The 27,226-nt window shown below is 43.9% G+C and overlaps 1 protein-coding gene across 6 annotated transcripts in view; it reads right to left on the bottom strand.

The window, feature by feature from the left end:
• The window catches only part of FRMD4A (FERM domain containing 4A), a 656,887-nt gene that overhangs the window by 132,620 nt on the left and 497,041 nt on the right, over positions 1–27,226 (bottom strand). For all 6 annotated transcript variants that reach the window (XM_080647786.1, XM_080647785.1, XM_080647787.1 and 3 more), the window contains 2 exons: positions 19,830–19,922; positions 8,809–8,893 (listed from right to left, as the gene is read on the bottom strand). In XM_080647786.1, the coding sequence (XP_080503912.1) occupies positions 8,809–8,893; positions 19,830–19,922 (178 nt within the window). The remainder of the gene's footprint in view (positions 1–8,808; positions 8,894–19,829; positions 19,923–27,226) is intronic.

Genomic DNA, 27,226 nt, shown 5'->3' with positions numbered 1-27,226 from the left:
AAGGACACTGATACCAGGGGTTCACACTGAAAGAACCAGTTTGCCAATGGATCCCTCCACAGGGATGCCCACCAGGGGGGACCACCCCCTCTTGGGCCCTGGGAGCATCAGTTAGTTTTTAAGTGCCTCTCTCATTAATGTCCACAAACAGACCAGGGTCAACAGATTATCAAGAAAGTCAAAGTCTCCTAATGAAAGACACAAACCATGATAAACAAACAGCAAAAAAAGAAAAAGAAAGAGGAAAGAAAAACTAGACAGAACACCCATGATAATATTATCAGAACAATAAAAGAATATTAGATTCAAAAACAAGAATAGAACAATATACATGCACTAGAGGCCTGGTGCATGAAATTCATGCATGGGCGAGGGATGTTCCTCAGCCCAGCCTCTACCCTCTCCAATCTGGGACCTCTTGAGGGATGTCCGACCGCCCTTTTAGGCCCGATCCCAGTAGGATCGGGCCTAAAAGGGCGGTCGGACATCCCTCTCCCAATCCAGGACTGCTGGCTCCCAACCGCTTGCCTGCCTCTGCCTGATTGCCCCTAACCGCTTCTGCCTGCCAGCCTGATCACCTCTAACCACTCTCCTGCCAGCCTGATCGACACCTAACTGCTCCCCGGCAGGCCTGATTGCCCCTAACTGCCCTCCCCTGCTGGCCTGGTCACCCCTAACTGCCCTCCCCTGCCAGTCTGGTCACCCCTAACTGTCCTCCCTGCTGGCCTGATTGCCCACAACTGCTCTCCCCTGCAGGCCTGGGTCCCCCCCAACTGTCCTCCTCTGCAGGCCTGGTCCCCCCCAACTGCCCTCCCCTACAGGCCTGGATCCCCCCCCAACTGCCCTCCCTTGCTGGCCTGGTCTCCCCCAACTGCCCTCCTCTGCCGGCCTGGTCACCCCCAACTGCCCACAACTGCCCTCCCCTGCTGGCCATCTTGTGGTGGCCATCTTGTGTCCACATGGGGGCAGCCATCTTTGGCCACATGGGGGCGGCCATCTTGTGTCTTGGAGTGATGGTCAATTTGCATATTACTCTTTTATTAGATAGGATAAAAAGAAAAAAACAGATAAAATGAAGGAAGTCTTAGAAATTAAAAACATGACAGCAAAGTTTAAAAAGTCAATAGAGAAGATTAAAGATAATATTGATGAAATCTCCTAGAAGAATAAAAAGAGATGAAAAATAGGAGAAATGAGGTATCAAAGCAGGTGACTCTGAAGCAACACTTGTGATACCCTGAGAGAAATCGTCATCCTGTATGTATTTACATACAGTCAAACAATTGATCAGATATGAAGGTAGAAGACTTTTTCAGATTTGCAAGCACCCAAACATTTTCCTTGCCATATGCATTTTCTCTGGATTTCTGGAGGAGGTTGTCCAGTGAAATGATGGTATAAAATAAAACACAGGAAGACTCAGGATTCAGTAAACAAACAACCCACCCCACAGCTGAGACGGGATGGGGAACAGGTGTCTTTCATGAGGTCTATGAATGATGCCACATCCAGACTGGAGCAAGAGGACAGAGGGCTCCAAAAGGGAGGGCCCAAGAAAAACAACACAAAGCAGAAACAACCAAAACCAAACCAAAGCGAGCTGGTGAATCACCTGATGCATTTGGAAATTAATATTGGTGTGCATTTAGGAGTCTGTGGGAGCCTTTGGGGAAGTAATAATGGGGACATAGAAAAGAAACAAGTAACAGCAAGGCAATTATCACCTTTAGGTAAAACATCTGGTTATCTGAAAAAAGAATCACAAACATAGGATGCTGCTTGGATTAGTCATAATAATGTAATGCTGACGGCTGTGCTTTCTCCCAGGACTGCGCTATCACCACACTGGGAAAATGGGAAAGGCATAGTGTAGATAGTTGTATAGGAGACCTTAACCCTCACCTATCTTAACAGGAACTCAATAAATCTAAAATGGATAAATCAAGGAATAACGCCCTGTGCCAATTATTTAGAAATAGAGAAGCAAATACCGGAAGAAACAGCTAAAATGGTTAAAGGTGGTAGGACTAGGGGTGGAGCTCTTTTCCATAAAAAGCCTCTTAGAACCATTTGGTTTTTAAACTGTGTCATAGGTGACTCTATGAGTGAGTGATGTGAGTGTCCTGTCAACAGTCCTGCCCAGCTCCTGTAGACTCACACCTACACCTGCTTTTATGGAGTCAATCCATCTCATATTTGGTCTTCCTCTTTCCCTGCTGCCTTCTATTTTTGCCTACATTAATATCTGTGTTATATGTTACTTTGATAAAAATAAATATTTATGCTTTGAAAAGTGAATGAAACAGGGACTTAGAAGAAACAGGAATAAACAGCTTATTTTAAAAAAATCTTTATTGTTGAGAGTAGCATTACAGATGCCCCTCTATTTCCCCCATTGCCCCTCTCCACCTGGTTCACCATCCTATTGTCTGTGTCCATAGGTAATGCATATATGCATATAAGATCTCTGGTTAATGTCTCACCTCTCCCCCTCCCTGCTTCCCTCTGAGATGTGTCAGTCTGTTCCATGTTTCCATGCCTCTGGTTCTATTTTATTCCAGTTTATTTCAATCATTAGCTTCCTTGTTCGTTTATTTTGATTTTTAGATTCAATTGTTGATAGATATGTATTTATTGCCATTTTATTGTTTATATTTTTATCTCCTCCTCCTCCTCCTCCTCCTCCTCCTCCTCCTCCTCCTCCTCCTCCTTCTTCTTCTTCTTCTTCTTCTTCTTCTTCATCTCCTTCCTCCTCATCCTCCTCTCCCCCCGCCCTCTTCCTTTTAAAGAACACCCTTCAACATTTCATGTAATGCTGGTTTGGTGGCGATGAACTTCTTTAGCTTTTTCTTGTCTGTGAAGCTCTTTATTTGACCTTCAATTCTAAATGACAGCTTTGCTGGGTAGAATGACCTTGGTTGTAGGTCCTTGCTATTCACCACTCTTTTCTGGCCTGCAAAGTTTCTGTTGAGAAATCATCTGACAGTTGTATGGGTACTCCCTTGTAGGTAACTAACTGCTTTTCTCTTGCTGCTTTTAAAGATTCCCTCTTTATCTTTATCCCTGGCCTTTTACTTATGATGTGTTTTGGTATGGGCCTCTTTGGGTTCCTCTTGTTTGGGACTCTCTGGGCTTCATGGACTTGTGAGTTTATTTCTTTCATCAGATAGGGGAAGTTTTCTGTCATTATTTCTTCAAATAGGTTTTCAATATCTTGCTCTCTCTCTTCTCCTTCTGTCACCCCCATAATTCAAATGTTGGTATGCTTGAAGTTGTCCCAGATGCTCCTTGCACTATCTTCATATTTTTGGATTCTTTTTTCCTTTTGCTCTTCTGATGTTTTTTCTTCCTCATATTCAAAATTGTTGATTTGATTCTTGGAATCCTCTACTCTACTGATGAATCCCTGTAAATTATTCTTTATTTTATTTAGTGTATGCTTAATTTCTGACTGGTCCTTTTTCATGTCTTTGAAATTCTCCTTAAGATCCTTGAAAGTCTCACTAAGTCCCTTGAAGCTCTCTTTGAGTCCCTTGAAGCTATCATTCATATCTTTGAGCAACCTTATAACCATTGTTTTGAACTCTGTATCCAGTAATCTGCTTGCTTCTATTTCATTTATTTCTCTTTCTAGAGATTTCTTCTGTTCTTTCATTTGTGACATGTTTCTTTGTCTCCACATTTTAGCTGCTTTGCTGTGCTTGTTTCTATGTATTAGGTAGAGTTGCTGTGTCTCCTGGAATTGGTAGAGTGGCCTTGTGTAGTAGGAGTCCTGTAGGACCCAGTTGCTCAGACTTCCCAGTTACCTGAGCTGGGCACTCTAAGTGCACCCCTGTGTGAGTGTGTACACAATCTTGTTTGCTATTCACCACTTGATTGCTGTTGGCGTCACTGGGAGGAGTTGACCTCCAGGCCAATTGGCTGTGAGGACTAGCTGCAAGTACAGTGGAAGAGCTACTATGCAGGAGACACCCCTATGGGGCAGAACTTGCTTCAGTGGGGCTTTGGGGCTTACTGCATCTGCCCCTTGAGTGTGTTGCTTGTGGATGTGCGGAGTTGTAATCTGGTATGATCTGAAGCTGTCTACCAGGTGCACTGGCTTTGGGGCCTCTGGGGAGGTGCAAAGTCAGTCACTGCCTGGGGCTACCCAGGCAGGAGCTATGAAGCTATCAGCAGATGGCTGCTATTTGCAATGGGCTTGGAAATGTCCAGGTGAGGCAGGCTAGTGCTAGTGCTGGGTCTTGAGCCTCTTATTGATAGGTATGGGGCATGCTGACACCAGCTGCTACTTGTTTAAGAGATTTTAGGAAAGTCTGAAGCCTGATCCAGGACAGGCCAGTCATATAGAAAAGCCTCTGCAAACAGTTAGGGTGGGGCTGCAAGTTCAATGGGGTGGGGGTCTCAGGGAATCACCAGGTAGGAGCAAATAGTGTAAGCCATGCTGATAGAAACTCAGATATGGCTACGAGTCAGCTCTGCGACTGGGGGAGGTCCCAGCACAGGAACAATGACCCCTGCGAGCACCCCTGTCTGGGAGAAAGCCACCCCTGAGATCCTGTCCTGATACCAAACAATCCAGTACATCCCAGTATGTCCCTGGTTCCCCAAATGCTGCCACCCAGAGCTGGAACTCAGAAGGAGAGAGGGACCATATAAGTTTGTGCACCAGCCCTTTAAAGAGGAACTCCCTGGGTCTCCAGCAGCGTCTGTGTCACTCAGCCCCAATCCCCACTGGTTTTTACAGCCCAAAGTTATGGGGACTTCTCTTTCAAGCTATGGGGCCTGGTGTGGGGCTGGGACCCTACAGCCACTAAATCCTTCCCGATTATAATAACGCCATATGTTGGATCAGTCCATTCCGTGCCTCCGCCCCTCCTATCAGTCTCTATGTAGTTTCTTCTTTACTTCTCTAGTTGTAGGCCCTGCACTTCTGGTGGTTCTGAATGATGGTTGTCTGTATTTTAGTTGTAATTTTGATGTAGTTAGTAGGAAGTGGCAAGTACTGGCGTTTACCTACGTTACCTACGCAGCCATCTTGGTTCTAAACAGCTTATTTTATTGGAACAACTTGGATTCCAGCATGCTATAGGACTCATTCCCCAAGAAACAGAAAGGGAGCTGATATTAAACCTGTGCTGTGTCAACTGAAGCCTGTGGTATCAGCATCATCTACAGGTTATGTCTGGCACCACCCTCTGGCTCCAGGGCAGCATGAGTGACTCAAAGAAGATCACAGCCAAGATAAACACCTCCTCGGGCCTGAACCCAAGTGAGCACTTCTATCTCAACAGGAGCTAGCAGAGTGCCTGGCGGGTGCTATCCACATTCATGCTTTATCTCGCCTGATTTTCTCAAGAAGGTTGTGGGTAGGGTCTTTTAATACCCTTGCAAACCAAAGTGGAAAATTAAGCTTGGAGACACCACAGAGGGTGTCCACATATTTTGCATTTACTAAGAGGCAGAGCTGGAAAGGGAAACCAAGTCTGTCAGACACCAAACCTAAATTCTTAATCACAATCACTGTGCTACTGAAACTACTGAAACTCCCAAGGTCTTTACATGTTTACAACTGTGCACAATAGGTCACACCAGGCCCTTTGTCTCTGAGTAAGTCCCGTAACCTCCCTGACATCAGTTTCCTTCCTCTTGAAAGTTAATGTGTCCTGTTCAACCTCACTCATGAAGCTCAAATAAAGTAATATATGTGAACATTGTAAAAATAATCTCTAAGTGTTGATTTATGCAAATTATTTTTGATGACAGGGAGAGAAACAAGTCATCCATGATGCTGTTTGGTGTCCTATAGAAACTGTAGAACAGCCATCCCTGGGTCATTGGCATGGCCAAGCTCTAGGATAGCTCTGGAGACAAGGCAGCTGGGTTCTGAACTGACACCCTCCCCCATGTCAGTAGGCAGACTGCTGCTGTGGGCACCGTGATCATAAATGAATATGCATCATCACCTTCACTTGGGAACCTGGTATTTCGTTGGAAGGATTTATCCTATTTTTATTTCCCATGAATCCCAGAGTCCTAGAAGCACTGTAGGCTTCAGCTCCAGCTCAGCATTTGTGACTAGACTGAACTGAACAACCCCGAGAGGGAAACTTTCTCTCCCTTCACCCAGCTGCTTGAACAAGCACGGTTTGGGGTAATTCTGTACTTGCCTGCGTTGAGTGTGGTTTCATCAGGTCAGTGACTTTCCCAACATTTACTGCCCACGTCTGCCATCTGGTGGACAGTGCTCACTTTTTATTTCTGACCATTTCCAAGTGTGCTTACATTCATTAAACAAAAAGCAGCAGTTACTCTTACAATCTGTAAGGCATGTAAATTTGGTATTATGATTTCCACATTATAATGGGAAAACAAGGGCTTGGAGAAAGGAAGGAACCTGCATGTTCTTGGAACTACATTTAGGGACTTTTCCCTCGATTCAGCAAAAACTCAAAATATTTTAGTCTTGAGCCACTGGGTTTGAACCCAGTGTAAGCCCTGGCTCAGTAGCTGTCACCAAGTGTGGTCCTCTCACAGAACTGAATTTGATAACTACAAATATTAGTTTGAATATTTGCATTTGGTAAAACTATTCTGTGCAATGAAAGTGCTGAAGTACTTCCAGAAGGAAAAGTGATGGCTGATACACCATTTCAACTCTGTGAGTGTGTGTGTGTGTGTGTGTGTGTGTGTGTGTGTGTGTGTGTGTGAGAGAGAGAGAGAGAGAGAGAGAGAGAGAGAGAGAGAGAGAAAATGTGTGTGTGTGTGTGTGTGTGTGTGAATGGTTATGGGTTGTTGAAATCCCCCAAAACTGGGTTTAGTCAAAATGTGAAAATATAGGCAGTGGGAATCTCCTCAGACTCCTTCGAATATAACCACTGACCATTTTATAACACGTGTACTTGGCTTTGAAGTTTTCTGGATGCAGGGGCATCTTCTACTCTGAGGAGAGTATGCCCTCCAGGGCGCAGGTGACTGAGCTCAACCCCATTGAGACTGCCATTCAGTAGATGTGTGACCACAGGCGAATCTTGTAACCTCCCTGTGCCTCATCTTCCTCACAGGGAAAAAGAGATAAAAAGTAGTATTCCCCTCAAGGTGTTGTGAAGATTCAGCCACACAACTTCCGGGAGGCACTCAGCACCCAGACTGCCACTGTAAGACCTGAGCGGGTATCACCTGTCTTTATGTTGCTAACAAGCACACGTGGCGTGTGTGCTGAGGGCTGCAGTAGTGGGACCCAGGGTGCATGCTGGGGGCCAGCAGAGTGGCTGTTTACTTTAAAAATGTTTTCCTAGTGGTGCTTCTCAACCCAGGGGGTGCTCTGCAAGCACCTCTTTCCTGGAAGGGAAGGGGTGTTTGCTGGAAATGGGTGTGGGCATGTGGGTTTTCCAATGAAAGAAAACACTATTAGCATATGGGGGAACTGGGTGTAGACCGTCCCACCCAATTAAGAACTGTTTTTGAATAGACATTCCTCTAAAGAAGATGTACAAATGGCCACTGAGCATATGGAAAGATGTTCAACCTTACTATTAGGGAAATGCAAATCAAAATCACAAGATAAGACCTCACACTATCAAGATGGCTATTATTTAAAAAAACAATAACACAGAAGATAAGTGTTGGCAAGGATGCGGAGGAATTGGAACCTTTATCCATTGTTGGTGGGAATATAAATTGGTGCAGTCACTATGGAAATCAGTATGGCAGCTTCTCAGATTAAACATAGAATTACATATGATACAGCAATACCACTTCTGGGTATACACCCAAGACAACTGAAAGCAGGGACTTGTACAGATATTTATAAACCCATGTTCATAGTAGCATTATTCACAATAGCAAAAGGTGAAAGTGACCCAAGGGACCATTGATGAAGGAATGGATAAACAGGCCTTGGTATATCCAGATAATTAAATATTATTCAGCCTTAAAAAGAAAGGGCATTTTGACACATGCTGTAACATGGATTAATTTTGAGGATATTATACCAAGTGAAATAAGCCAGTCACACAATAACAAATACAGGGCAGGGCAAAAGTAGGTATATAGTTGTGAGTACATGAAACACAGAGTTTATTTTTGTATTATTATTTATTTATTACTGTATTATTTTCCACACAAACAGCTGTAAACTGCTTTTGCTCCACCCTGTACTGTTTGATTCCACTTATATGAGGTACCTATATCAGTGAAATTCATAGAGACAGAAGGTAGAAAGGTAGTTACTAAGGTCTAGTGGGAGGAGGAATGAATTAAGTGTTTAATGGGTAGAGTTTCAGTTTCATAAGATGAAAAGAATTCTGAAGATGGTGGTAATGATGTAAATGCATTCAGTACCAGTGAACTGTACATATATCAATGGTTATGATAGTGAATTTTATGTGTATTTTAACACAATTAAAAAAATATGTCCCACCCTAAGTCCAATAGCATCTCTTTGAGAGATGCTGCTAGAAAGTCTAAAAATGGTAAGAAATAAATGCATTTGGTTATAAGTTCATTCATACTAGTGCGACCTAAGATGACTAGTGCATTAGTCATACTTGTCTAGGTTTCCTCTTTGTGCCAGTTGCCAGGTTAAGGAGGCCCCTAAGATCAGGTTAAAGAGCACCTCAAGGGCCAAAACCACAGTGCTGGGATCAGGAGTCACACTATTAAACTGGTAGCTCTAGTTTCATGAAGTTGTCATTTATTTATAGTAATTAATTTATAAGTTATTCCTACTAAGCCTTAAAATCACATGAGAGACAACTTGGGCTTTCCAGCTTCAAAATATACTTTCAGATTTCAATGGGAAACTCTTACCTTGTAGATACAGGACTTAGCATTCAGAAAGAAGAGCTCAATGGTGGCATTATCCTTTAGGTATGAAATGCTTTCTATGTAGAACCTGGAAGAGAAAAAACTGCAGATGAATCACAGAAGCACCTACCAAGCAGATAACATACTGTTCTCCGAGCTACAGGATTTGACATGAGGACTAGTGCTCCCAGTCCAAGATGAACACAAGAAAAAGGAGTGATTGGTTATTTTCATATGATTTCATTTATAGAACCATCATGCCTGATAGCCCTTATCGTGGGCTAAGGAACTGGGCTTGCTATCAGCTTCTTAGAGTGGACTTACACTCGACCATCTACTTTCTTTTTCCTTATTTGCTTTCCTTTTTTTTTTTTTTTAAAAAAAAACAACACATTATTTGTTTTCAATACAGTACATTTGTGTCCTAATCATTGTTGAGCTGGATTTTCAAAAGATAGTTTCTTCTGCTTAATCAAACCAGGGGCCATATTTCTCTGAGAAATGGTTGTGACCTTTCTTCCCGAAGGTGGTTAAGTGTGGTCTGATTTCTGCACATGCAGAGGGCTGTGACATGTGTAACGCTATAATATTAATACATATTAAGCCACACGAGAGTTGAATTTTTATCTAGATGGAGCTCATGGATTTTTTTTTCAGGATGAAACATGCTGAAATTATTGAAGTTTACATTAAGTGCACCTTTACACATTGACTTTGGAGTTTATTAAATCCCTTCATTAGATAAGGATCAGCTGCACTAAGAGAGTAGGCGCTGTGATGAGAGGGGAAAGAGGAGATGATTGAAATGCAGAGCCTTGGAGGAGGAGAAGCTCTGAATGGGTGTGACAACTCTTGGGGGGCCCTGGATACTTGCCGCACAGAAACCAGGGATACCAAGAGTAGACTGCAGGTGAAAAGAGAAGAAACGAATGGTATAATGTTCTAGAACAGCATTATAAGATGGTGGAAAGGATCCTGGGGAAGAAGTCAAGAGGCCAGTGATCTGGTCCCAGCTCAGTGTGATTTAGGACAAGTAACATAATCTCTCTGGGCTTCTTTCCCAGATTGTAAAAGGAGATAGCAGGACTTGGTCAGCAGTTCTACATCTAAGAAATCTACTGCTTTTAGGTACAGGAAACTAATTCAGATTAAAACAATAACAACAGCAAAAACAATAAACCAACATTATATAAGGCAAACAAAACATGTCCATATGCTAGGTCAAGTCCACGGTCCACCAGTTAGCAAACTTTTGTCTACAGACTGACTAAATAATGTGTTCTATCATTTTTCAAATGTGTGTGGAGGCTGTTGTAATACATTACAGATTCATTTAAATTTAAATTCACTTAAAGTATTAGCAGATATTTCCAATCAACAGATAGCAATGCAATTACCATCACGTAAGAGTCTACAGAATTTTTGGAAATCACTTTATGGCCCCCATTCTTGCAAAGCCTGGGAATGAGAAAGCTGGTTGACCTCTACCACACCTCCTCTCCTGTAAAAGTAAATGAATGAGTGAATGACTGAATGACTGAAGGCATCTGCCTCCCAGAGCAGGTGCCGTAGGATGTGGATGCCTCCATGTAGCATCTGTGGTGGTGGTCTCAGAAGAACTGTCCAGTTGTATAACTTTCAGTTCCCTAATAATGGAGACTTGCAAAGCAGTAGCAAATTCTACATCTCAAAGCAAAATAAGTTAAAGTTGATTTAATTAAAATCTACATCCACTGTAAAGGGCTTTTGAAAAGGGGTAGTCAGAATAGCAAAATGAAAAAGGAAGGAAGGGAGGGGAAAACCCAGGGGAGTAAAGGGACAGGAGAGGAGGGGACGAGAGGGAAGAAGAATGCCAGTTAGGCTGGGTGACTTGCAGGTGTGGCTATTACAGATGAAACTTGCTTTTTGCCTATTCCTCTCACTGGCCCCCCAAACAATCCCCCACACCCTAACTCACTCCAGCCCTTGGCTCAGGACCATCACACATTTTATCTGATTCCACTCTCTCCCCACAGAAGCGCTCCTTTCCCAGGACACCCTCTGCCTGTGGCACTGCCTGCGGGTCCTGTAATTTTCTGTTCCCTGGGAAGTTCCCTAAGGAGGCTGCTGTTGTTCCCTCCTGGTCCTAGTGCCTCTCCAGCACCACTACAGTGCCTGGCATGAACCTGAGCTCACTATGCATCTGTGAATGAAACTCTCCACTCACCATTGGCTGGAGTTCTACTGGACAGTGAAATGGGCAATGAAGGCAATGCAGGAAGGAGAAGAAATACATTGTTTCCCAGATGTCACAAAATTCTAGGTTACGGGGTTTTATATTCCACATCCAGCTCTTGCCCTTGTCCCTCCCTCACTGTGAACATGGAAAGTTGTTCAGTCAGATTCAGATTCTGTGAACGGGGTGGTAGTTAAAGAAATCAACTGTGAACTCCTAAAGCCAAACAACAGCAGAGGCATCTTGAGTTCAACCGCGAGTGAGCTGAGCTCTGTAATAATAATTGTGAGTCTAAACCTGTTGGGTCTGAAGTAACTTACTTCAAAGCAATGCCTTATAGCTTTATTGCATTTGCTTTCATTCTTGAGAATTTAGGAGTGAAGACATTCTGTCTCTCCAGCCCCAATTTTCTCACCAGTATATTAAGGAAGCATAACAATTCCATTTTCAACTCTAATAATGGAAAACTGAAATGAGAGGGCAAATTCTACCTTTTTATTTTTGCAACAACTCTCATTTCCACCGAGTTCTGTGTTGTCTGGCTGTCCAAGAGGCAGGAAGGTAGAGGAAATAACAAGCGTATTCTCACATGAAGAAAGCAATTCATCTTCTCTTGACACAAATTGTAAAGCAGTTTCCTGTTAACCTTTATCACCAAGAAACATCCTGGAAAACCCTGTGAGTTCCAGGCCTGTCATATTATTATTCTATAACCGGGGATATTCAACTCATCCTGAACTTTCCATCTGTGCTAGAGAACTAGTGAGTCAAAATGCCTAGAGAGAAACAGGCCTCAGACATCTCAGTGCATACCCCGAGGCCCAACGCCCCGGGGAGGAGAAACTTCTAGGGAAAAGGCAAATGATGGTGGTTTCAGTTCACAGTAGATATTTTTTATTTTCTCTCTTTTTTTTAAACCAGTTTTGACTTCTTTTTCTGAAAGCCTTGTCAAAGGTACACCTTTTCGGCAGTAGGTGGCGATGTTGATTTCTTTAACTACCACCCTGTTCACAAAGAAAATTCCAGGACTCTGGGGAAACCCCCCAAAATGAGCATTTTCTTGTAGATTCAGAGAATCTGAATGGAGAATTCCAAATCTGGTTCTACACTAACCATGGGTTAATACCCACATCTGGGGCCTCACTAACTCTGGAGGGTCCGCCCTCCTAGCATTAGCCTATTCCTAGAGATACTAAAGGACTCACCTGGGGAGCACGCCCACCCCCCTCCCGTCTCCTCTAGAGGGTTCTCACACTCAGGGCCAGACCCACCCACCCTAATCACTCCAGGGCAATGAACCAACGACTTGAGACAGCCCCTTAGCCCCAGATCCTCTGAAATTATTCAAAGTAGCCAGTCCTCACCCATTTCTCCCCCAGAAACAACAGAGGCTCTTGCCCCCAGTTCACTGTCCACCTGGCTTGGTGTGTCTGTGCCTCTTGGGAACTCTGAGTAGCAAACTGCCTTTTCAATGGCAGCTGTCTCCTGGTGTACTGGCCTCACTGTACCTGAACCATAACAAAACCTACACTTTAACAGGTTCTTCAGCAGACTTGGCAGGACTGGATCTTAGGGCTTCTTTTTGAAGCAAAGGAATACTGGGCCAAGAGTGGTCTTTGGGCTCCATGAGCAATGCCACACAAAACCTGGCCCAGGTGACCCCAACCAGGAATGTTTTATCACACTGTCTGAGGTAGGACTAAATATGCGCCAGGTCATGTGTTTGCACACAATACATACACAAAAGGCCCTGAAGCCCTGAAGTCGTGGGAGCCTCTGACTGCAGTGGACCGAACACTGTGCAGCCGATGGCATCTGCCAGGTCCCCCCTCTGGCCCCTCACTCCTCCACTTCCCTCTCACATCCACCCCTCACACTGGGAATCACTGAGAAATTACAGCAAGTGTTAATTAAATGGATCAGTGATTTCATTTTGTAATGAACAGAAATGTCACATTTGGGAAGCTGACTTTTCATAGCAGAAAGGAGAAACCACAATGAGAAGGGTAAGTGAGACTGAGTTTCTGCGGCCAAATGTCTTATGGTTAGAATTTCAATGGCACAGAAATCTTAACTGGGACACCCAGTTGGGATCTAGCAAGTTCTGGTTAGCAGGCACCTCATTTTACACCCATGTTCCTGTGAGTGACAGAAAATAGCAATTGGTGTCTCCACCAGTCAGGAGACACCCAGTCTGGCCATGAACTGCCTTTAAAATCCCTTTTCCCGAATTAAAGCTTCCTCTTCTTTTTTTTCTATTGCCCACTTCAGTTCCTTGTTTATGAAAGTCTACATTTGAGGAGACAAATCTCATCCCCATTTATTTTCCTATGAATAGGGAAGATGACCAGAGCTCCAGAGACACTTGCCAGAGAAGACACAATTAAAGGAATAACCAGACATGGAGGACGCATTCTAAGCACAAACTTGTGTCAGTCAAAAGGCAAAGAGCCCCGGATGGGTGGCTCAGTTGTGTGGAGTGTCATCCCATATAACCTCAGGGAACAAATGGAAGGCAACCAATCAATGTTTCTCTCACATCAATGCCCCCCCCCCCCCTCTCTCTCTATCCCTCTAAATCCTGGGGTGAGGTTTTAAAAAGACAAAAAAAAAAAAAAAAAAAAAAAAGACAAGAGACTTCCTTAGGTGGGTTGGTAAATTTCCCTTATGTTTTTTCTCGACCTATTTCTTAAGCCTGCCTGGTAAACACTCTCAGAGGGTCATTATTCTTCAATTTGGGGAGCCTGCCTCATGGCTCTAAACAAAGTTCTTCATTGAATGGGATCTCAGTCATACAGTGATCACTGGGCTGCCTGTAAAATGTTGAGAAGTAAGGGGTGGGGAAGAGAAGGCTGGACAGGCATGCAGAAGTCATATCACGTCAGACATGCCAAAGATATCCTTAGTGTGTCAATGGGAGTCCAGAAAAATTATGAGTAAGGAACAGATGAAAGTTTTGGAAAGAGACTCCATGGAAACGTATAGGAGAGATTGAAGGGGCCAAGATCAGAAGCAGAGATGAGCACAGAGTAAAGGATGGACATAAGAGCTAGTTAAGATGCAGACATAACAGGAATCAGTGACTGAGGGTAGAGAAGGGAGCAGGTGGGGCAGAGCAGGTTGACACCAAGGTTGATGCCCAAGTTTCTGGCTTGGGGGGCTGGATGGGTGGTAATGCCAATGACAGAGACAAGGAGGGGCCACAGAAAGAAGAGTAAGTTTGGGGGCAGAAAGTTGACATCATTTGATTCAGGCAAAGGAGGGCAGAGAAGCGCCTGTGGAATTGGGGTCCTAGCCTCCACTGACCATGGGGTGTTGGGACCAGAAGCTGGGCTACCACAAAGCATGGACTCTGTGGGATGTGGGAAGTGCAGACCCATCTTCTGAACCTTTGCTGTGAACAGAGGGGAAGCCCAGGGTGGCAGCTGGAGGAGGATGCAAGTCAAGGGGGTAATTTTTTTCTGTTACGGTGGGAGCGAGGTGGCCATGGTGGGTAGGGATCCATGGAGAAGCAGCTGTTTAAGAAGAGAAAAGGAGAGAGGAGATGAGAGGGGGCAGGCTCGCTGAGGTGGTGGAAGGGACTGGGCCTGGAGGACACTTGAACCTGCCAGCCTTGGATGATGGGACAATGGTCACTCTTTCTCTTCCTGTGTGTGTGTGTGTGTGTGTGTGTGTGTGCAGTAGGTCGGTGAGAAGGCCACAAAGTTGAGGCAGATACAATTAAGTCTGTGGGTAAGGGCATGGAAGGCTGATGGAGATCATTGTATTAGCTTTTGTTTTTTCTGCAAAATCATAAAGCAATGTTACCTTCTTGAAGCAAAGGGGGTGAACTTCTGGTTTGGAGTCTGCAGCAAGAGGGAAGGAAAGCCATTGTGGGCATGCAGAGGCCATGAGCAGGCACCCGAACAGAACTGGCTAGAAAAATCGATTATCTCTATGACTAGTTACAATCATTCATGTGCCTACATGCAGTTGTGTGCCCCCCCATCCCCGCTCCCTCGTGACTACACTCAGAGCCGAGTAGAAATAAAAAAAGTATGTGATCGGTGTGTGTGTGTGTGTACTGCACACACTTGAATATATGTGTGTATACATGTATATATGTGTGCCAAGCAGCAAGGGGAGGTGAGGTCCAGGGTAAGGAAGTGGTTGCAATTATGCATAGCTGGGTTTGGACTGAATTGGCAAAGAGATGACAACAGGCATGGCTGATTGCACCTCAGAAGTTGGGGGAAATGCATATATTCCCTCCTTTACTCAATGTGGAGTTTCCAACAGGCCAAAGCTTTGTGACCATGGGTCTCCCCTTTAGGGACACTCTGCCAATGGTGTCTGAGTCTGAGTGCTGACCAGGAATGCCAGGCCTGGGGGATTGCTCTCCATGCGCCTTTCACCCAGTACTGGGAGCACCTGTCCTCAGCACCACTTCTGCCGGATGCTGGCTCCGCAGACATGGCAGGTGTGGAATGCCAGATGAGCCCAGGTCACAGATCTTAAGTTGGGTGCCTCTGGCCCTCTCTGCAAAGAGGGGAGAGGGGACCGTGGCAGTCGCTGATAAACAGTCATAGTGCCACTTGTCACTTACAAGGCGGGCAGCCTGGTGAATGGGGAAGGCCGCAAGGTTTAGAGTCAGATCTATCTGAACAGATGCCATAACTTACTAGTCATGATGGGGGAGAATGTACCTGACATTCCTGGGCACCCACCTCCTATCTTTAATTAGGAATAATAAATAGTACCTGCTTCAAGGGTTGTTGTGAAGATTAACAATCATCCTGAAAAATGGACAGTTCCATCCTCTATGACCTTTTTTTTTTTTTAGGCCATTATTAAGACCCAGAAGCCACTGTGATCATTCCTGGTGATTTGATGGATGAGTTGGAGGGAGCAGGTCGATGAAGGTGGGTCTCTTAGACCTCCATCCTGCAGTCACACTGCTTGAGGCCCTCTGAAGAAGAAATCTCATTTAAAAGGCTTAACTCTGGCTTCGAGGCTGAAGCAGAATTCTCTGAGTTCAAATTCACATTATTCAATATACTAGGATCTTATTTTTCCTATTCAGTTGAATGGGGGCGGTAATTCTGCCCTCACCCTCACAGATGTTTTTTGTTTTTGAATATGCCTTACAAAGGAAGACTATATAAGTGCCAAATAACAAATCAGGCTGGTATGGCAGCCCAAACTTAGACCCTAGGTCACACAGGATTAGTATTTTCACTCAATGAATCCCTAAAACTTGGCTTTAAGGCGGCCGGTATTTCCCACGGTCTCTTTCATCAGGTGGTTTTATCCCCCTTTTCCACAAAGGCTAACTGAACACGTGTTAAACAGGTGTAATGTAGAGATGTTTAAACAAAAGCAGGGAAGCTCTGAGGTACTGGAGTCAGGCTGCCTCCAGGTATGCCTGTGTGATGGATGCTGGGCGGGGGCTGGTCTTGTTAGGAAGGTCAGTGTCCCCACATAGGAGCACCTGCCTCCTCTCTCAGGGAAAACAAACTATTGGCATTTGCTCCTATGCTGCTCAGCTAGCTGAAAAGTGGGGACTCAGGTTCATGGGGGTTCCAAGAGCTAGGGTCCTCCATAGCTGGTGCCCAGGTGACACCTACCCTGGGAAACAGGTGCGATAGATCAGGTGACAGATGCGGAGAGGGCAGGGCAGAGAGATTTTGGAAGTGGCAGCAGAATGAATGCACGTAAGAACTGGAGGAAGAAGGACTTCAGGATTGAAAGCCTAGATGCCTGAATGCATAATGATGTCACAGATTGGAAGGAACCACAGAAGATTTGGGAAGTGGGAGAGAGTGGAAAGACAATGACTTTGGCTTTGGGACCTGCTGAGTTTATGTTCTCAGGTGGCCAAGAGGTAACTGGAAATAGGAACCTTTGGCTCTCTGGAAACATCGGCTTTTGCGCTGAGCTGGAGAAGGAGCTCTGCCTGCGGCCGTGCTGTTAGAGGTCTGTTCGCAAATGGGTATTTGGAGAGTTTTTCCTAAGGAGCGAGCGTTCTGTGAGGTGCCTGCTGTGGCCCACCAGGAAAACGCAAGGCCGATGGCAGAAGCATTGCTGGGTCTTTGTCACCCCATCCTGGTTCTCTCTGTTGTCAACATGGGTCAGCATGGAGCGATTTGGAACCATCTGCATATTCTCAGGGACAAACCCTTCAACTGACAACCTCATAGCACCCCAAGCTTTCCTCCAAGGCTGGGTTCCCCCAACTCACAAATAACTTGGCTCATCACAGACACCTGAAAAAGAGGCCTGACGTGCAAGCAGCCCAGCATTTCCTCTTCTTGGTGAATGTTGTTGCAAAGCCCCAGGAAGGAGGAGACAGCCTGATGCATGGCACGTGTGCTCAGCCTCCTTCCATTGCTTTATAAAGTTACTTCTCTTATCTGAGAAAATGTAGACACCATTCAAGAGAACATGACATTGAGGGGACATCCATAACACTTTCCACAATAAAGATAACATTTTTAAAAATGAACAAATGATCTGAAGAGACATTTCTTCAAAGAAGATCTATAACCGGCCAATAAACATAAAAATATGCTCATCATCATTAGTCATTAGGGAAAGGCAAATGAAAGCCTCGATAAAACAGCACTTCATACCCTCCAGAATGGGTATCATCAAAAGTTCAGATAACAACAAGTGCTGCCAAGGATGTGGAGAAATTGGAACCATCATCCATTGGTAGTGAAGCCACCTGGTAAAACAGCTGGAAGGTTATCAAATGCTAAACACTGAGCTACCCTGTGACCCAGAAATTCTACTCCTAGGTATACACCCAAGAGAACTGAAAGCATGTTCACACAATAATGTGTACATGAATGTTCAGAGGAGCATTGCTCACAATAATAAAAAAGTAGAAACAAGACATCAATTGATGGAGAAATACAATGTGACATATTCATTCAATGGAATATTATTCAGCAATAAAAAGGAATAAAGTTCTGATTCATACTACAACATGGATGAACTTCAAAAACATTGCGCTGAGTGAAAGAAGACACAAAAGACTCCATATTGTCTGATCACATTTATATGAAATGTCCAGAATAACCCTAATGTATAGAGATAGGAAGTTGATTCGTGATGGCCTAGGGCTGGAGAGGTGGGGGATATGGGAGTGGCTACTAATGGGTTTCAGGGAGAGGGTGTGGGATGAAAATGTTCTAAAATTGAATGTAGTGATGGTTGTACAGCTCTGTGAATGAACTAAAAACCATTTAATTGTACATTTTAAACTGTTGAATTGTGCAGTATGTGAATTATATCTCAGTAAAACTGCTATTTTGAAAAAGTGGGGGGAAATAAATCTGCACCAAAAAAAGAGAACATGACATTGAAATCATACCCATCAGTAATGAAAATGGTTGAGATTAGCTCTGATATGTTTGCAGCTGTTAAATCAAAAAAAGCATTCAATGCAAATTTAAGTTTACCCCACCAGCTGTGGTAAAGATACACACTCCTGCCTGTTAAATGGGGCCCTTAACTCTGATTTTAGGTTCTTCAGTGTCTCCTGTGGTATCAGGATGACTATGTCCAAAACTGCACTCCTGGGGTGCTCTTTAAGAACTGAATTATTGTCCTGGTTAGCGTCATTCAGTGGTTGGAGCATCATCTTGTGCACCAAAGGGTTACAGGCTCCATTCCTGGTCAAGGGCAGGTACCTGGGTTGCAGATTTGATCCCCAGCACCCTCGGGGTTTGGGGTGCATGCCAGAGGCAACCAATCTCTCTCTCTCCTCCCCCACTTCCCCCTCCTCTTCCTCCTCCTTCTCCTCCTCCCTCTCTCCCTTTGTCCTTCCCTCCCTCTCTCTGTCTCTCCCACTCTCTCTAAAAATCTATGGGAAAAATATCTTTGGGTGAGAATGAAAAACAACAAAAAAAGAACTGAATTCTGAATCACATGTCCTGCTCCTGGAGTTCGGTTCACATATTTTAAGAGCTGGGCCCATGGAATGGGTGGAAGGGCTATTGTCCACTGGAAGACTGAGCCCTTCACCCTAAATGTCTCTACAATTGTGTTTCAATGAAGGTTTTTGACAGAAACCTTATAGAAGGTTCTGGCTCCACCACCTGGGGCTCAGATTCTGACTTTGCTTACGATCTATACTTTGCCCCAAAACCCATGACATGACCCCTCTGGCTTCACACAACCTTTTGCAAACCAATGCGTTAAGTCTGGTGGATTTCCTGAAATTGTTGCAAATATTAACTACAAGAAGCAAATCTAGTTCCCTGTAGTTACAAAATAAAACTTATAATAGATTAGTGAACAGAAAATGACCATTGTTTCTGATATATTATGCCATATACTCCATCGCTGGGAAATGCACTGATCTGTGGCTTACTGCTGGGGTTCAACTACTCCTGTTTGGGATAAATTGGTAAGTTTCAAAAGGTCAAGTGGCACTTGTGATAGGCATAAACAATATATAAGCTTTAGTTATGTAGCTTCAAACATCGACCAAAACAGAACCCAAGAGTTTGTGTTATTATAAGAGATTCAGTTTAGTTTGAGATATATGTCCCCAAAAAAGGCAAAAAAGGCAAAAAAGGTTCATTTCTTTATTTCACACATGCAGCCTATGCAAGAGCACAAACACGTGTATCATGCACACACACTGACATGCCTCACACACTCACGCCCTATGTTTACATCTATTGGAAATGTAGCTACACCATGACCTCTATTCCTGGTAATGAACCAAGACAAACTTGATTTTTCTTTCTTTTGATCTCTCTACCCTTACAGACTTTTCTGAAAAAGAAATAAAAAGAGAGACACCAGGTGTACGTACCTGACACAGAAGTATAAAACCACTGGTCCTGACTTTTTAGGAAAGTCGTGTTCTAAGACTCTTCGATCTAGCTGGAGCCAGTTTAAGTGTCCCCTGAGGAAAATAGAGACAAATTGATTAGGGCTTTGGATTTTATAGAAGTTTCTTGTAACAAAGGTATATGTACAGCAGAATATGCTGGATCACAGGTACATATAGACTTTGCCTCACTATGAAGTTTTCAATATTTGAAGAACCCAGAGGAGTGACCTAGCAGTGGTTGGCAAACTGCGGCTCGCGAGCCGCAGCCGTGGTTTGCCGCTCTGTTGACTAATGAGTTTGTCGACCACTGGTCTAGACTCTCGATTCCAATAATTACAGGCTGTTGTTGTTCCTTGTGATTAAGCCCCTATCCCAGTGGTCGGCAAACTCATTAGTCAACAGAGCGGCAAACCGCAGCTTGCGAGCCGCAGTTTGCCGACCACTGACCTAGGGAACATGCATGAGTGGGAGATACTGTGCGCCACAAGGGAGGAGATTGACACTCAGGAAGTCAGGGGTTGGAGCCCTAGCTGGTCTGGCTCAGTGGATAGAGCGTCGGCCTGTGTACTGATGGGTCCCGGGTTCAATTCTGGTCAGGGCACATGCCTGCATTGTGGGCTTGATCCCCAGTACAGGGAGTGCAGGAGGCAACCAATCAATGATTCTCTCTCATCATTGATGTTTCTATCTCTTCCTCTCCCTTCCTTTCTGAAATTAATAAAAAATTTTTTTTAAAAAAAAGAAAGTCGGAGTTGGAGACCTGCTGTCCATTTCTTCGGCTGCACTAAAATTAAAGCGTAATGTGCATCCTCTCATCCTGAATTCCCTTTCTACCTTGCTGTGGGCTGCTTTTTCCCAAAGGACTCAAAACGCACTTTAGAAACATGTCAGCAACCTTCACAACATCTTGCTGGAAGCAGATGGGTTGAAAAGCCAATAACAGATAATTTCATAAAAAATTAAACTTACATCTACCATATGAGCTAGCCATTCTTCTCCTAGGTGTTTACCCAAGAGAAATGAAAGCATTTGGCCATGCAAAGACTTTTACACTCAGATGTTCAGAGACACATTATCTTTCATAGCTCAAAACTTGAACAACCCAAATGTTTATCAACGAGAGGAATGTATAAACAAATTATGATATAATTATGTAATGGAACACTATGCAGCAATAAAGACTACTGATATACACAGCAACATATATGAATCTCAAAATAATTATGCTGAGTAAAAGAAACCCGACTACAAAAAGAGTACAAATTCTATAATTCCACTTATAAGAAGCTCTAGAAAGTGCCAATTAATCTACAATGACAGAAAGCATCAGTGGTTGCCTGGGGGGAAGTGAGAGGGAGGGTTTGGAGGGCATAAAGAAAAGTTTGGGAGAGTGATGGATTATGTTCATTAGCTTGATGGAGGGGGGTTTATTGGTACATACATGTGTCAAAACTTATCAAATTATATTACTTTAATATGTGCCATTTATTGCATGTCAGTTATACCTCATTACAGCTATTTTAAACAGTGAACCACAGATACTTGATATATAAATGGAGTGACTTGTGCATTTCTTTCTTCCTCCACTCCCTCCATCTCTTCTTTTCATAAATGTCAACTGACCATCTTCTCTGACAAAGATTCTGGAATGGAAGCAGGCAGCAAAATAAACACGATCCCTTTTCCCCTCAAGCTTATATGCTTGTATGGAGGCACTCAACCACTATTTCCACAACTAATTACATACTAACTAATAGTATTAGGACTATGAGTTATGAGGATATGTAAGGATCTGACCTAGTTTGGGGATCTGAGAAGCACTCCTGGCGTTCGAGTGAGATTTGAATAACGAAAAGAGTTAACTCAGCAAAGAGGAAGGGGAACCACTTTCCAAACAGAAGGACCAGCATAAGCAAAGGCCTTGAGGTGTCATGTGAGTAGGAAGGGAAAAGGCTGGATAGAGGCAGAGACCAGCACCTGGGGCCTTGGAGGCCACGGTGAGGAGGTTGGTCTTTGAAGAGTGAGGCAGAGCCATGTTACAAGTATGAGCAGAAAAATCTACCCATTTTTTTCTCCTCTCCTCACCCAACCTCAGTCCAACGTCCTGGAGCCCTATAATCATGGTTAGTTAGTAAACTCATGTTAAACAGACACAACTGATTGTACAAAAATCCCTTCAAGTGCCCAGTGCTATGTGACTCCGATGTTTAGAGTGCACAGACACATGTGGAAGGCTGGCACTTATTCTGTGGAGGATGAGAAGCAAAAGCTGTCTGCGTTGCACAAAATAAACCTCTCTTTCACTTCAGCCCACACCTGTGGCCTAAGGATGATGTTTGGATTTGCTTTTCTCCCTCCTTTTGAGAATCTCCACCTGGAAATAATTTTTTTTCTATAAACTTTTCTTTTTCATTTTTGGTTACTCTTCTCTGAATATAATAAGGGTGAAAAATAATATGAAAAACATTTTTTAAGCTCTGGCTGGTGTGGCACACTGGTTAGAGTGTCGGCCCAAGCACCAAAGGGTTGCAGGTTCGATTCCCAGTCCAGGGCACATACCTAGGTTGCAGTCTCAATCCTTGGCTCTGGTCAGGTCATGTGCAGGAGGCAACCAATTGATGTGTCTCTCTCACATCAATGTTTCTCTCTCTCTCCCTCTCATATCTTTCCCGCTCTCTCTCTCTCTCTCTCTCTATCCTATCCTCCTTCCTTTCCACTCTCTCTAAAAAGCAATAGAAAAAAATATCCGCTGGTGATGATTAACAAAAAAGTTTTTAAATTAAAATGACTGAACTAACTTCTTCCAGAAAGTGGGATAAATTCCTAGCCAACTAGAATACAGACCTGGAAAGAAAAGGTAGGAGTGCCAATTTCGTTTCTGGTAATACTGAAAATGGTGACCGCTGTGCCTTAGCTCATGTTGTTAATTGTATACTTTAATATGTGCCATTTATTGCATGTCAGTTATACCTCATTGTCCCTCTGCCTAGAATGCCCTTCCTCTGCTTCATCACCCAGCAAAGTCCAACCCATCCTTCTAGACCTCTCTTTCCTATGCCTCCTCCAGAAAGTCTTCCCTGATGCACCCCCCCACACACACACCTGCCTGGGACAGGACTCTCACAGCACCCATCCTACGCACACCTCTGCTGCGGCATTTCCCCAAGTCCATAGAACTTGTTTTGTGTATGCATTCTTTTCCCCCAATAACATTTTTTACATCTGAAAAATAAAGCAAAATGTACCTCATAAAGTAAAAGTGTGTTTTTGATCAACTAACAGGGGTGGGGAACCTTTTTTCTGCCAAGGACTATTTGGATATTTATAACATCATTCTTCGGACATACAAAATTATCAACATAAAAATTAGCCTGCTATATTTGGTCAAACATTTAATTAACTCACTCCTAATGCCTTGGCAGGGCCAGAACAAATGATTTCGCAGGACTTATATGGCCCACAGGCCGGACATTCCCCACCCCTGAACTAGAAGGTGTTAAGACAAATGTGAGACCTAATTATTGGGGAATAAGAAACTCCAGCCACGCCTTTCCTGCCTCTGAAAATGTTCCAAACCTCCCAGGCTCTTCTCCGTGTGCCCAGCATCCTGCACACACGCCACAAGCACGCTCTGCACAAAGACTTTGATCACGCTGTTGCTCATAATTGGAACAGTCTCTCCATCCTCTTATCTGAACGCTAGCCATTGTTTGAAGCCGAGTTCAGTACAGAGCTTTTGTGAAGTCTGCCTTGATTGCCTAAGTCTGGGCTTTCTTTCAAACTTCTCCAGAGCTCCTGGTTTGTGTTGTCTGCAAGGCATTAATAGCACAGTCGTGTACAATTAGTTATTTTAAAAAATATGATCTCTCTCTGAAGATGTCGTAAGTTTTCAACTTTTAAAAAAATCATCCCAGAACCTAGCACAAGACCTGGCAAAGAGTAGCTGCTCAAAAGCCCTTGCTCTTTGATTGGATGACTACCTCCAGAAGCGATGGATCTGTGCTCAGACCTTAATTTATAAAGGGGACTGAGTGACCACATGCAGAGGTCAATGCCCTGGAAAGTAAAACTGAATCTTACTCAGTTCCCCTAGAAATGAGAGGCACACCACACCAGGCAGGGCCATGATGGGGAATCGCCAGGGCTGGTCCTGAGGCAGGAGAGGAGTGAGGAGACACAGGCAGAGCCTTTACTGGGGTTTCCATGGATGGCAAGACAAGGGGAAACCACTCAGGGTTGGCTAATTTGAGAAACCCCGGCAGACTTAGGGGTCTAGGGCTGTCCCTGGCTCTCTGGTCCCTGGCCCTGGGTTGATTTGGGGCAGGGGAACTATTGGCTTATGTGTGAGAGCTAGATAGAGGGAGTGGCTCCGAGTATGGGCTTTGGACAGCAGGAGAGATGTGAGCAGCTTCCACTGTGAGTTTGGCTCTGTAATTAATGGATGCTAAATAAAAACAGAATCTAAGAAAACTCATAAAAGCAATCTATCCAATGGCCACATAGATTTAAATGCATTATTTTGCCTGACAATGATTCCTGATAAATGATCTGAGGGAAATAACCTTTTCATGATGCTCAAGAGATGAATCCTGCTCCCACCCAGGGGCGCAGCATGCCTCACCACGCAGGCAGCAGGGAATTCCACGTGGTCTCTAGGGACACGGTTCACTTGTGAAGAACCTCAAAGTGGGGACATTTGCATGAGGGGTCACTGAGACAGGTACCACTCTGTTGGGTTTGCTCCTGGCCTTTCTTCCTCATCCATGTTCACGGAGGCCAAAGAGAGGGGTGGATTCCCTCTCTGGATAATTTTAGCCCCATATTAAACTTTTTAAAAGGATGACATTTTAGCAATGGATTTATTTAACTGGCAATTCCTTTGTCCCCAGCCCCTATATTGGTTTATCATTTATCAGCAATAAACTGACTAGAAAGTATGAAAATGGTCAGCAAGCAGAGAGAACAAGGAGGCCAGAATCACCCCTAAAAGAAATAGTTTTTGAGGAACACGAATTTCCTTTCTCCACTCCCTTATTTGAACTCCTCAAGCCCAGTTCTGCGGGGTCGGCATGATGTGAATACCCACAGGGCTCTGGTATCCATGCAGAGGGGGCTTCCCCAGATCTGGAGTCCTGGGATCCTGAGGCAGAAGGAAGTCAGCTCCCTTCATTTCATGTAACCAAGAATCTCTCCACTGAAGGGACAAGTGACTCATCCAATGTCCCTTATGATAACTGCCCAATATTTGGGCAAAAGCTAAAAGACAGATTAAAAAGCAAACTGGAAACCCTAGCTCTGAAACCACCACTTCTGGCTGCAATTGGACTTGTTAAAATGTTTCTGCTCATTGTATGGGGTTCAAAGTCATATTTCCTACACCCAGTGGCATCGAGCATTCCTCACTGTCCAGGACCTTTTCTTTCCTACGTGACACCTCACAGTTCCGACATCAAGTCACTTTCTCATTTTTTTTTTTTTTTAATTTAAGTCAAGGTGGACCAGGGTGGAACAAGGAGGTAAAAGAAGCATTGATGCATTTTCTCAATACAGTTTAACTAGGTAAGAGATGCCGGATAGCTTGGTTTTCATTATTCCTATTGATTTTTCATTTGAGAATGCACATCAGGGCATTCGCTAATAACAAAGCACAAAAATAAAAAATACTCCCGCAGACACTTGGTATTTGTTATTGTTTGACTGATAACTACCATTAAAGCTGAGTAAGATGACACTCATTTGGTTTATGGTGGCAATAGGTCAAACTGTTGGGTCACTAATAAATACACAATTGCCTCTGGGCAACAGAAATTGGAAGCATTTATTTAACAGATTGCTTTTAGCTTCTACATATAATACAAATATATTTCTGGTTCAAGTGTTGGCACCTTAAGTGGAGATGGTCTTAAGGAGAGCTTTGTTTTAGAGAGTTACTGGAGGGTGGAGGTGTATAAGACTGAGCTGAGCATTCTTGGACCCCAGGGGAGAAGGATGCTCTGTGCCTTTTAGAGGTTCTCACTGCAGACAGCTGACCTCATATGGAATGTGTATTTATGGAAAGCCAAGGTAAAAGTATGAAATCCTTACAGATGTCTCTGGATGGAGGGGTGGGTGGGAGCTCTTCAAATGAAACCATGATTGGCTTTTAGTGTCCTGATTCAGAAGTGCATGTTCTCATCAAGGGCAGCTCAGGGTACTGATTTAGCTAGAAATCCTCAAATAGTGGTCTCCCAGTGTGTGAGTGTGAGCATGGGAGTTTGTGTGTGTGTGAGAGAGAGAGACAGAGAGAGAAGGGGAGAGAGATTGCATCTGCACCAGACAGACACACAGAGAAAGATTAAGATGAGTATATTGGGGAAACCAGATGACTAAAACTTGAGCTATTGGTCCAACTGAGTTTATAGCCTTAATTTTTTACTTATGGAGGATTTGTCTGCTCCAAGCCTTCTTTTATAGCACCTCCTACACTATATCTTATTTACCTCCTAAACTAAAAATACAAGCCACACAAGGGGTCAAAAAGTCTGGTTATTTCTGGTGCTGAACAGTGGATGCTAAAAAATATCTGTTAAGAAACCAATAAGTCAGCTTCAAATATGCCCCTTAGATCAATGTTATTGTCAGCCTTGGATGGCCATCCATGTAAAGACCCCGCTCCTGCCCTAAGTAAACAATCTTCAGTGAGAATTCATTCTGCTCTTCCTCATGCAGGACCTGAGCTCCGCCCTAACACTTTCTTTGGGAAGTAAGAAGTCAACAGAAAGCCTGGATCCCTAAGGGCTTCTCAGATCACCTCATTCTTTCTTTCTTTATTTTTGTTACACACAGAAAGAGTTCTGCTAAATCCCTTTCTGGTCACTAAATAGAAGGTAGGGCTGTGTGCCATCCGTCTGCCAGTCTCTGAGGAGGCCATGCACGGTGAATGCCATGTTCCAGGAGCAGCTGTTACAACCCAAGCTTAGAGGTGTAGCACTGATTCTCTCCGCAGTCTTGTGGTTCGGGGCATTTAATGAGTGGAAATCTCAAACCTATTTCTAAATACTAGATTTCTTTCCCAGAGCTACATGTCATTGTTTCTTCCACGACTGGGAAACTTCTTTTCTACTTTATTTTTAAATGGTAGATAAGCTTGAGACTGGGAGAGCTTAGATCCTGTTCAGATGGCTGGCCAGTGCCAGTCATGGTTCTAGCTAAGGGCACAAGAGGACTCAAGGACATTGCAGGGCTGAGGGTTTGCCCCTTTGTCCGGCATTGGGTCTAGAGGCCAATTAATTAAGAAACACTGGACCTTAATTATCTGGATAAATCAGATTCCCTAAACAGTACTAATCAATGATTCAATTAATTAAAACATTGCATGTTGTCTTAAAAAAAATCCC

This window comes from Plecotus auritus (genome assembly GCF_963455305.1).
Source record: "Plecotus auritus genome assembly, chromosome: 1".
Taxonomy (NCBI): Eukaryota; Metazoa; Chordata; class Mammalia; order Chiroptera; family Vespertilionidae; genus Plecotus; species Plecotus auritus.
The sequence above is the reverse complement of the archived record's forward strand: the minus strand, read 5'-3'. Positions and strand labels throughout refer to the sequence as shown.